This window comes from Suncus etruscus, chromosome 7 (genome assembly GCF_024139225.1).
Source record: "Suncus etruscus isolate mSunEtr1 chromosome 7, mSunEtr1.pri.cur, whole genome shotgun sequence".
Classification (NCBI taxonomy): Eukaryota; Metazoa; Chordata; class Mammalia; order Eulipotyphla; family Soricidae; genus Suncus; species Suncus etruscus.
The window spans coordinates 38428475-38440674 of record NC_064854.1 but is presented as its reverse complement, the minus strand read 5'-3'; the positions used below and the strand labels follow the sequence as shown (position 1 = coordinate 38440674).

The 12200-nt window shown below is 39.7% G+C and overlaps 1 protein-coding gene across 5 annotated transcripts in view; it reads right to left on the bottom strand.

Annotated features, from left to right (window-relative positions):
- The window catches only part of CREM (cAMP responsive element modulator), a 94905-nt gene that overhangs the window by 22599 nt on the left and 60106 nt on the right, over positions 1-12200 (bottom strand). For 3 of the 5 annotated variants that reach the window (XM_049776559.1, XM_049776563.1, XM_049776564.1), the window contains one exon: positions 8240-8428. The exons of the other annotated variants lie outside the window; for them this stretch is intronic. In XM_049776559.1, the coding sequence (XP_049632516.1) occupies positions 8240-8428 (189 nt within the window). The remainder of the gene's footprint in view (positions 1-8239; positions 8429-12200) is intronic. 5 annotated transcript variants of the gene reach the window in all.

Below are 12200 nucleotides of genomic sequence, written 5' to 3'. Positions count from 1 at the left end.
TGGAAAATATGTAGGCTGTGATAGGAAACTGATGGTTACCAAATATAAATATTCTACCAAATCTGCCAGATGCTACCAAATACAAGTGGTACATGTCCCACAATGTCTCTGCCAACCGTAAAAACTTATTACCTCTCCTGCACAAAGCGACATCTCAGTTAGTCCTTTTCTCTTTTACATTAGGTTGAACAAAGCTTGTTCCTTTTGCATGATGAGAATTCAACCTGATCTTATTTCAGCAACACAACATCCCACATTTCTGCCTTCTGCTAAAGGCAGGGAACTTATACGTGGATTCTGAGGACCAGAAATAGCTGGCAGTATCCATGTTTCTAGTAGTTCTCAAGAACTGAAGATATACTGGCTAAGAGAGTAATAGCCTGGGGATCAACTTAGCTACTGGCCCCAGTCCTAGGCTCCGTGAAGTGCTGTTTCATCCCAGTCACATCTAAGGGTTTGGGGTTCAGAGTACTACTCGAAGTTAATTTTATTTCCAATTTCTGAAAGTTCAGTCATTTTTATTTCAAAATTTTGTTAGCACTAAGGTACTCGACACATATTCATGTAAAAAGGATCAAGGAAAGACAGGAAGGAGAAAGGTTGGCTGCTTGGCTGACTGTTATTAGTAAAGATTTAATATATATATATATATATATATATATATATATATTCCCTAGGTCAAATAAATTCAGTAAATCAGCACATTTTTAGAAGAAAGGAGTATTTCACTTTACCCCACAAATGCTAATTGGGCATTTAGCATATGTCAGGGGCCATGCTGGGCACAAAGAGTTTACAATACATGTAAAATATATCTTTAAAAGTCACAGAAACTTAAAAGAGGCATGGGTGAAGCCTGGCTGGGAGGGTCCCTAAGGTTTCCTGGAGGAAGATCAAAGCTGAACAAATGTGATGAAGGAAAGTGCTTGGGTTGGAGCAAATGTCTCTGCTTGAGGCCCTTCAGAGGGGAGAGGGCAGGGCACAACACAGGAAGAAAAAAATCCAGCATGGAGCCTCATTTCAAAAGAGAGAAAGACATTGTAAGCAAGACTGCTAGGGTTAAAGGGAGTCAGTCCTATTAAACAGACTTGGCTAAGTTAGGGTTCTGGACTCTAACAAGCACCACTCACTGATAGCTTTGGAACAGGAAGCTGACATGGCTGGACAGGAATTTTAGAAATAACTACACTGAACTATAAAACAGAGTAATGGGGAAGGAAAGGGAGAGAGGTAATGAGGAAGAAAGGAACATTGTTTCAGGGATCTAGTTCTAGTTCCCAGAATCATTGTGAGGCTTAAAAGAAAGATCTGGAGCAGGACTGATAGCCGGACTACCACTGACACAGTAGCAGGGTGTTTGCCTTGCATACTGCTGACCTGGGATGGACCCAGGATGGACCCAGGGTTTGATTCCTGGCATTCCATGTGGTCCCCCAAGTCTACGAATATCGATTTCTAAGCACAGAGCCAAGAGTAACCCCTGAGCACCGCTAGGTGTGGTGCAAAAACAAACAAAACAAAACAAAACAAAAAAACGTTAAAAGTTGGGGCCGGAATGACAGCACAGTGGTAGGGCATTTGCCTCGCACGTGGACAACTCAGGACGAACCTGGGTTCGATTTCCAGCATGCCATATGGTCCCCCCTGAGCCTGTTAGGAGCAATTACTGAGCATAGAGCCAGTAGTAACCACCGAGTGTCTCCAGGAGTGGCCCAAAAAGACAAAGATCTTTCATAAATACTTTCTTTTTTCCCCCAACCCCCTCATAAATATCTTCTAAAGAGAAACTATCCTCCTCCCCCCGCCCCTCCCCCTCCCCCCCCCCCCCGCACTAAAGAGGGCTGAAAACAGAGGGTGAGAAGGTGTTAGGTTGTGCCGTAGCAGCTGTCCAGAAAGCATCTGGCAGAGAACACAGCCTTATCCAGGGGTGGGAGACATAGGATTCTAACCAATGCTGAGGGAGGCGTAAAGATGTGTGTGCTTTAGTCAGAAGAAAGGAAGGGTGGACAGAGGGTCAGACAAGTACAGATGACACCCTGGTTTCTAGCTTGAAGCAACAGGATGTTAGGAACCAGAGATATGTGTGGGATATCTAAGCAGCTGGCTGAGGTCAGAACCTACTGACAGTGCACTGAAATTTTGGGTAGGCATGGAAATTCTGTTTTCCACTCATGTCAGACCAGAAGAGGAGGAGGTCACCACAGGCCTAAGGAACACGCGAATATTTAAATGCTTAGGACTGGACCATAGGGAGAGCAGACCAAAGAAGAATACTGAGGGAAAAAAACAATGGTAAGAAACATATTTCAGGAAGAAAAGAAACAGAAGTCAGTAAGGGGCTGGGATGCTTTGGTAAGAAATAAACATTATCTTTGTTCCTTGCTCACAGCTTGTAAAGTCATTGTCTGAGCCGCAATAACAATGAAACTGGTTTTGTTTTGTTTTATAATTTGAATTTGCTTCAGAGTTGCAAAGGAGAAATGGATACCTATGCTTTTTTTTTTTTTTTTAATTTGGGTTTCTGGGTCACACCCAGTGGCGCTCAGGGGTTACTCCTGGCTCTATGCTCAGAAATCGTTCCTGGCAAGCACGGGGAACCATATGGGATGCCGAGATTCGAACCACCATTGAATCAGCTGTGTTCAAGGCAAATGCCCTACTGCTGTGCCATCTCTCCAGCCCCCAGATACCTATGCATTCTTAGTCTTTTTACTTTTTTGCTTTCTTTCTCCTTTCTCTTCTTTCTTTCTTTCTTTCTTTCTTTCTTTCTTTCTTCCTTCCTTTCTTTCTTTCTTCTTTCTTTCTTTTTTTTTCTTTCTCTTTCTTCTTTCTTTCTTTCTTCCTTCTTTCTTTGTTCCTTTTCCTTCCTTATTTCCTTCTTTCTTTCCCTTCCTTTCTTTTCTTTTTTCTGTCTCTCCTTTCTTCCTTTCTCTTTCTCCTTCCTTCCTTCCTTCCTTCCTTCCTTCCTTCCTTCCTTTCTCTTTCCCCTTCCTTCCTTCTTCTTTCTTCTCTTCTCTTCTCCCCTCCCCTCTCCTCTTCTCTTTCCTTTCCTTTCCTTTTTCCTTTCCTTTTCCTTTCCTTTCCTTTCCTTCCCCCTTCCCCTCCCTTCCCCTTCCCCTTTCCTTTCCTTTCTTTCCTTTCTTGGTCACACCCAGCAGCTCAGGGTTACTCCTGGCTCTGCACTCAAAGATCACACCTGGCAGGCTCAGGGGAACAAACATATGGGATACCGGGAATTGAACCAGGGTCCGTCCTGTGCTGACCGCGGTGCTATCGCTCCAGCCCCTAATTAGCCCCTTTCAACCAGAATGGGTGAACATGGATGAGGTAATATCTGGATAGCATGTAAAGACAAACTGGTTTGTCGGGGAACCAAGCTGAACTGGAAGAATAATATTCTCAGTCCTACCAGTAGGCCTCCAGGAAGTAGAGAGGGGCAAAAGGATGAACCAATCACTAATGGTTAATGGTTTAACTAATCAGGCCCATGGAACTAAACTGCCACATAAACCCAAAAGGGAAGGGCTGAGAGTGTCTCAGTTCTCACACATGGAAATGCTGGGACAGTGGCATCTTGGCAAGGCCATGAAAGCTCTTTGCCTTTTCCCTTGCATCTCTTTTACCTACATGGTTCCAAGTTATATTCTATATAATAAATTGAAAATACAGTAAGTTTTAATTTCCTCTGAATTCCACGAGCCACTCTAGCAAATCAAACCCAAGGAGGTCTTGGAGAGAAGTTGTGGAACTTTCTGACTTACTTATAAGCCAGTCAGTCATTCAGAAACACAGGCATGAGAATAGGAAAATCTTGTGGAGTTTTCAACTCTTGGTACTGGGAGATGTTTTGCAGTAAGGAGTGTTAGTACTGAGCCCAGTAGTGGCACAGCAAATCAGATGGGAAAGTTGCAGAGAAGGCCATTAAGTTCAATGAGAGAAAGCAGTAATAGAAAGCCAGCTAGCAGTCAACAGTTCAGTAAATCCTCAGTGACTATAGTAAGAGTATTATGAAATATAATAATCTTCATAAGTTTTCTCTAACTGAACTATTTTTTTCAACTGAATTAGTTTTTTGATAATTCTATTCACCATTTTGTTGTAAGAATGTGAGAACTTGAATTGTGGAACACCAGGGACCAGAGTGATAGCACAGTGGTAGGGCATTTGCCTTGCACGAAGATGACCCGGTTCAATCTGTGGCATCCTATATGGTCTCTTGAGCCTGCCAAGAGTGATTTCTGAGTGCAGAGCTAGGAGTAAGCTCTGAGTGCCACTGGGTGTGGCCCCAAATCAAAATAATAAAAAAGCAACAGAGCACTCTCTCAAAAAAAAAAAAAAAGTCAAGCAGCTGACCCAGAATTGCTGGGGAAATGTGGTAAATAAAGACAAGACTCCTGGGGCCGGAGAGAGAGCACAGAGGTAAGGCATTTGCATGCAGAAGGTCGGTGGTTCAAATCCTGGCATCCCATATGATCCCCAGGTCTGCCAAGAGCAATTTCTGAGCCAGGAGTAACCCCTGAGCACTGCCAGGTGTGACCCAAAAGCCAAATAAATAAATAAATAAATATAAAAACAAGACTCCTCTTCCTGCTACATCCCTCCCACTCCCATCTGAATTGGATGAAGAATTGCTCATTGACATTGGAACCAGTTTAGGATTCAAACAGCATAAGGATTGAGAAGTACACTGAGGTGACCTTTCAATAGGATGTGAGGAAAGAGGGTAGGTAGAAAACAAGACAAGAATGAAGAATTTGACCTGCACTCACAGAGGGGCACATTCTCCTGTCTGTAGGAACTCGGCAGCTGAATGCCACCCTCCCAAAGAAACAGCATAGCTCCATTTATCAAACTCTCAAGCCACATTTATTTTAGATCTATTAATCCTGGATCACAGAATCATGCAATATTCAATATCATATAGTAGTGTCAACTCACAGTATTATGTGAAATTTTACCAGAGAAGTTCCATAGTAATATATCAACCTCAGTGAGCCTACACAGCAACACAGAAGGTTTAACTAGCATCAACCACAATCAAGTAAACCCATAGACTCTAACTTTAATAACATCATAGAGAGACAGAACAAGCATTTCAAACTGACCTGTGTTGATCTAAGTGTTGATAATTCCATTTGCCTTTGTATTAACAAACCAATATGAAGTAAATTTGTTGTGCCTTCAAGGAGACAGGCTATGCTGGTGGGTGGGGGATTGGGGACACTGATGAAAAAAAAAAAGGTCTACACTAGTGGTGGGATTGGTGTTTGAACATTTAATGCCTGAATGATTATATTATGAACTTGGTAAATCATGGTGTTATAATAAAAATTAGGAGGAAAAAAAAAACAAAAATATGCCCTGAACCCCTATTATGTCAACATATGCAAGGAGTTGAGATTCCTGGAAATCAGTGATTTTAAAAGTAAAAGAAAAAAATGTGTTGGGAAGAGAGTGAGGGAGAGCAGATATAAAGGGAAGGGATGAAAAGAAAACAAGAAGTAAAGAATAGAAGGGACCAAACACAACATCCACTTGTATTAAATATAAGCAATCACACTGAGATTCTCAAAGGTTCAGTATGTTACCAAGAGTTAAGAAAATGAAAATGGGGCCCGAAGAGAGAGCACAGTGGCGTTTGCCTTGCAAGCAGCCGATCCAGGACCAAAGGTGGTTGGTTCGAATCCCGGTGTCCCATATGGTCCCCCATGCCTGCCAGGAGCTATTTCTGAGCAAACAGCCAGGAGTAACCCCTGAGCATCACCGGATGTGGCCCAAAAACAAAAACAAAAAAGAAAATGAAAATGATGAAAAGTCAGCTTTTAAAGTAAAATCAGTGATACTTATCTATACCAGTAATAACTTGAAAATATAACAGAAAGATCCTGTTCATTATATCAACGAACAGAGGCCGGGGAGATAGCATGGAGGTAGGGCGTTTGCCTTGCATACAGAACAACGGTGGTTCGAATCCCGGCATCCCATATGGTCCACTGAGCCTGACAGGAGAGATTTCTGAGCATAGAGCCAGGAGTAACCCCTGAATGTTGCTGGGTGTGACCCAAAAAACCAAACCAAACCAAACAAAAAAAACCATCCCCAAAACTTATCAACAAATATAACATAGAAGCCAAACATAGAAGCATTTAGGAAATAAAGAATATGAAGGACTTTCATGGAGATAATCTTAAACTGTTAAAACTGGCATTTAAAGTACCATCAGTATAAATGAGACATTCTTTGCACTCAAGTTAAGAAAACTGACTATTGTAGAGAGTTCAGTTTGCTCTAATTTATAATATGATGTCAGTAATATTTTTTTGTTAAAATTATTCTACAAGTTCATGAGAAATAATAATGAAGTAACACTTAAAAAGTGACAGAGGCAGATATTACAGCCAGTAGGTCACTTGCCTTGCATGAAGTAGACCCGGGTTTGACACCCAGCATCTGATATAGGTCTCTGAGCCTGCAAGGAGTAAATCCTGCACAGTCAGGAGTAACCTCTGAGCACTACTGGGAGTGGCCCAAGGAGGAAAACGTAATGAAGATGGGTACTTGTTCTGTAAAATAACAAGGCAGAACTATACTGGTATCTAAGAAAAGAGAGCAGCAATCCACAACAGAGTTCTGAGACAAACCCAAGTATGCATAAGAACCTACTGTATAAGTAATATTTCTCCCATCAATTAAGAGGGAAAGGAAAATCTAGGAGAGGAAAACTAGTTTCCCAATTAGAAAGGAAATGAATTCTCATCCTATACAATCAACAGAAGTGAACCTCCAAGGACTAGATTGGATAGGTAAAAGACCAAGACAAGAAATATTTGTTTGTTTGTGGCTCACACCCAGCTGTGCTCTGTACTTACTCCTGGCTCAGGAACCACTCCTAGCAGTGTTTGTAGAACTACATGCAGTGCCAGGGTGGGCTCTGTGCAAGACAAGCATCTTTGTCCACTGTACTCTGTATCCCAGAAAATATATTCATTACATATAGAAAAAATTCTTTTGTTTTTGTTTTGGGGCAACACCTCAAGGGTTACTCAGGAACCACTACTGGCAATGCTCAGAGGACCACATGGAATGCTGGGGATCAAACCCAAGTAGTCATAAGCAAGGTAAGCACCCAAATCACTATATTATCTCTCTGGCCAAGGAAAAAAGTTCTTAAATAAAATAAGTAAAGCATCAAAGCATACAATTTAAGTATATATACATACATATGAAAAATATAATAAAATTTTAGAAATCTCCTTGTTCTGAAAAGCATACATTTCTCAAATTAAAGAATAATAATAATAGTCAAAGAAATCACTATTTTAGATTACTTAGACATATAGGGTTTGAGTATGGGAAAATATAATGGGTGGCTTTATTTTTACCTTTTTAGACATTGCACTATTACATGAGGACCATAAATTATTTTTACTCCATCAATGCCACCATTTTAGTTATTCAGAAGACTTGCATGATCCACATTAGGTCCCTAACCCTTAAGAGTAAATCCAGCTATTATGAGAACCATGAATTACACAACTTGCTTTTATTTTTCCATACTTGCAACTTTATAACTGAAAGAATAGATAATACTTTATTTAAAATTAGTACTGTACCACACACTATGAATAGAACTAATTTAAAAATCAGAATTTTAGAAAATAATATTCAACACGTCTATTATAGTTCACTAAAATTAATCTAACACAAAGTTATCAAAATCTTAGGTTACCCAAAGTCTAGAGTTATATCTCAAAGAATTTTATTTCACTATGTCAGCACCTCTGAATTCAAATATAATAAGAATGGTCTAAAGGGAAAACAAAAGCAAGAAGTTTTTGAAATGAAATATCTAGAAATCAGACTTGAAGCTGGGGAAAACCCAAATTTAATGCTTAATAGACTAGACACTTAAATCTTAGATTACAGAAATATTTTAGGTACAAGATCAAAAATCCCCAAATGAAAGCTCTTTACTTAAATATTTATTCTTCTTTCCAACTCTTTTCAATAATGCTATTCTAAAAATAAGGAGTTGATAAAGTTTGCTTAAACATTTTTAAGTTATGTGATTTAATTATTCCTTCTACTAAAAATGCCATATATACCCTTTCCCCAAATACACAATGAAAATGTTGTACCTCCTATTTATTTAAAAAAAAAAAACCTAAAAAATCACCACTAAGTGGTACATGTAGTAATCCACAGGTATTCTAAATGTATTAGGATTAATAAACTATACCTTGAACAACAACCTGGCTGCCTGGGACAAAGAACTGCTGTGAGCCATCAGCTGACTGTGCTGCGTACTGTACAATTGTAGCACCTGGTGGAGGAGCTCCTGAATTTGTCATTGTTAAAGCCTGTAGTCCCTGAACACCATCAGATCCTGGGTTAGAAATCTGGATTGTTCCACCTTGGGCTATAGCAACTTAACAGAAAAAGAAAAGAAATATTAGAGCATTTTAAGATTCACATTTATGTTTCCCCTATTGGAAGATGCTATCTGGACCTCCCTATTAATACCAATGCTCAAGTTACCCTCATTTCTCTAGGCTGAACTGAAAAGGAGCATCAGATCTGCCTTCAAGAGGCACAGTCTGGAAACTGGGGGGGGGGGGGGCGGGGAACTGAACCTGAGAATATTTTCCCTTCACGGCATACATCCCACAAATTTATTTATTTCAGAGTAAACATATATGCAGGTGGAAAGGTCCAGATTCTTGACTTTTCCCCCATTCTTTTCTTCTCTCTCTCTCTCTCCCCTCTCTCTCTCCTCTCTCTCCTCTCTCTCTCTCTCTCTCTCTCTTTCTCTCCCTCCCTCTCTCCTTCACGGCATACATTCCACAAATTTATTTCAGAGTAAACATATATGCAGATGGAAAGGTCCAGCTTCTTGACTTTTCCCCATCTCTCTCCTCTCTCTCTCTCTCTTCTCTCTCTCTCTCTTCTCTCTCCTCTCTCTCTCTCTCTCTCTCTCTCTCCTCTCTCTCCCTCTCTCGCTCCCCTTTTCTCTTTCCCTCTCTCTCCACCCTCCCCTCTCTCCCTCTCTCCCTCCTTCCCTCCTTCCCTCCATGCCTCCCTCCCTCCCTCTCTCGGTATGGCTATGACAACAGACTCTCTTGGCCCAGCAGTGCCAAGAGGTAAATGTCACAGGGGAAGGGGTCCCAGGTTCACCGAGCACCACTTTTCCCCCATTCTTCACACACACACACACACACACACACACACACACACACACACACACACACACACACACACAGCCCAGTAGTGCCCAACTGCTCTATCACACAAAGTACTGAATCTTCAGTCAAAAGGTAAATGTCACAGGGAAAGGGCCCTCAGGTTCACTGAGCACTGCTGAGGAGACTTCAACCCAAATTAAAGAAACTACCAAGCATTGCAATTACAATGAATATCAGTATCAGCTAATATCTCCTATTTTGGTTAAATTCAAGCGTATAAAACTGTCATCTTTTCCATTTTTTTCTTCCCACCCCCATCTTTTTCCATTCTATGTCAGGAGACTCCTAAAGTGTGGATAACTGACCCAAAGTCTGGAATGAACCATAAAAGGTACCTGTATCTGGAGAAGGTATGCTGGGGTTAGAGAGAGAGGACAGCAGGCAAGGTTCTATCCCTGGCATCCAATATGGTCCCCCAAGGCTGCAATGAGTGATGCCTGAGGATAGAGCCAGGAGTAACCCCTGAGCACAGCTGGGTATTGCCCCCAAACTAGAGAATGTATGCAACTGTAGTTATCCCTCTCCTATGTGTTTAATAACTGCAGCTAGTAGTAACACATAGGATATGTTACTAAATACTGAGACTTGTCAGTCATGTCTAAAAGTTAACACATTAACCATGAGTTTCAAAAGAATAACTGATCCAATGTTTTGTCTTAAATTTTCACCCTAATAGACGAATATTGTTCAAACATATCTGAGGAATTTATCCTTTATTTAACATAAAGATCACAACTGTTATCTTTTAAATGTTAGGTGTTAAATGCATTTAAATAATTTTAAACACACCAATGAAATCACTGGTGTTTTAAAAATTACTATACAATAAAACTTACAATGAAGATAAAAAATACCTTTACAAGAATAACACAACATCTACAAATAAAAGTAAATGTCTTTGAGGAAACATATAGTTGTATCTAAAGTATACTCTCAGTGGTTCTAAGTCATTTCCAAATATTTTTAAGTAAATCTAAGCAAAGCATCGCCTCTATGTGATGATTTTATTATATAAAGTTGTGAGAAATAACAACAATGACGACGACAATAAATCTTTGACCTAACCCACTATAGTGTTTAGCATAGAAAACAGAGTTAACATTTAAAAAAATTTTTCCACATAGACACAATCTGTGTTTTGGCTCATTAATAGGCTACTATTAGATTGACAAACAGAAATTCAGTTACAGAATGTCATAGCATTGAAGTTGAGAAACCCTGATGTGACATCATGTTATTTATCTGGCTCATCTAGAGCATTCTACTCCCTGCACAGTTTAAAAACAAGATTTCACTATGACTCTTTGAAGGCTTCAAGGGGGTCAGGATTTGTCCTGAACAGAGAAAGAGTTAAGGAGAGATCTGTTAATCCTTTCAAAAGTATAACAAGAGGGGCCGGAGAGATAGCATGGAGGTAAGGCGTTTGCCTTTCATGCAGGAGGTCATCAGTTCGAATCCCAGCGCCCCATATGGTCCCCTGTGCCTGCCAGGAGCAATTTCTGAGCCTGGAGCCAGAAATAACCCCTGAGCACTGCCGGGTGTGACCCAAAAATCACAAAAAAAAAAAAAAAAACCAAAAGTATAACAAGAGAAATATTCCTTTCACTCAGGAAGGTGAGGAGGATGCTTGCCTTGTACATGGCCAATCCAGCTTAATACCTGGTACCTCATAGGATGCCCAAGCCCACGAGGAGGAAGAGGGATCTCTAAGTGTAGCACCAGGAGTAATCCCTGAGCATCACTAGATGTGGCCCAAAAAAACATCAAAAAGAAATATTTTCTTCTTGCTTCATGGCTGAGCATGAATACATTTTACATTATAATAAATCCAAATGCACATTTGAAAATGGTAGTTAGCTTACTATTATAGAAATAGCATTTTAAAGAGAACAGACCTGGTAATTACTACTGCAATGTGTAAGCACAAAACCCAGCATATAGCCAATTGCAATAATGTCTATTAGACTAAGCCACATGTGAATGTAGATGAGTTACATAAAGTATGGTGTCAAATTCTAGTTACAGAATTTAAATTTCAATGCCAATAAATATCATAAGTTTGAATAAGTAAAAAAAAAAGTCTTAGCTTCTCCCAAGGAAAGAAATCTAGAAAGAGACAGATAAGAAGTTCCTTTTTCAATCGTTTCATATTTTCTTTCTGACTTTTTACCATTCTCCTCCATGGCATTTCTCCTATAGTGTTTTCTGGCCAATCAAATCTTTGCTTTTACACCATGATAAGCAGATATAAAATATTTGTTCCTCTCATGTTATTAGCTGATCAATTGTTACATAATTGGATGTGGAAAACCTAAACTACACAAACACACATTCTCTCTCACACACCCTCATACACATGCCCAGGCTGGCTCTCGGGGGAAACATTCTTACTGGTAAGAATGTTAGCCTACTTTTATCTTTTAACAAAGGTGCCCTTGCTTTTTGGCATTATCAAATGACAGAGGACCTTCTTAATCAAAATGCTCCATCTCACTTGACAATGAACAAATTTTTCCAATGTTTCAGGATAATGAAAATAGATTTTGTATATTGTGCATATATGTATATATTCCAAAGATTTCAGGAAGAAACTTTAGATTCAAAAACAAGCGTTCAAGAATAATGAATGTTTTCTTAAATATATATCAAGACAGGTTACAACTACAGGAAAAAAGAAGATAAATTATGAAAACACCTTTTCACATTTTTTAGTTTTTTTTTAAAACATTAAAATCATCTAACAAATATAGAAATAAAAATAAATTGGTACTTTCCTGCCTACTCTTTCCCAAACCATTTTGGGGGGCAGGGGTATTTTAAAATAAATCCTAGGCATCAAGTCTGGCTAATCATATTAACTTTAAAAACTTTAATATGGGGCCAGAGAGACAGTACAGCAGTAGGGTGTTTGCCTTGCACGCAGCCGATCCAGGACAAAAGGTGGTTTGAATCCCAGCA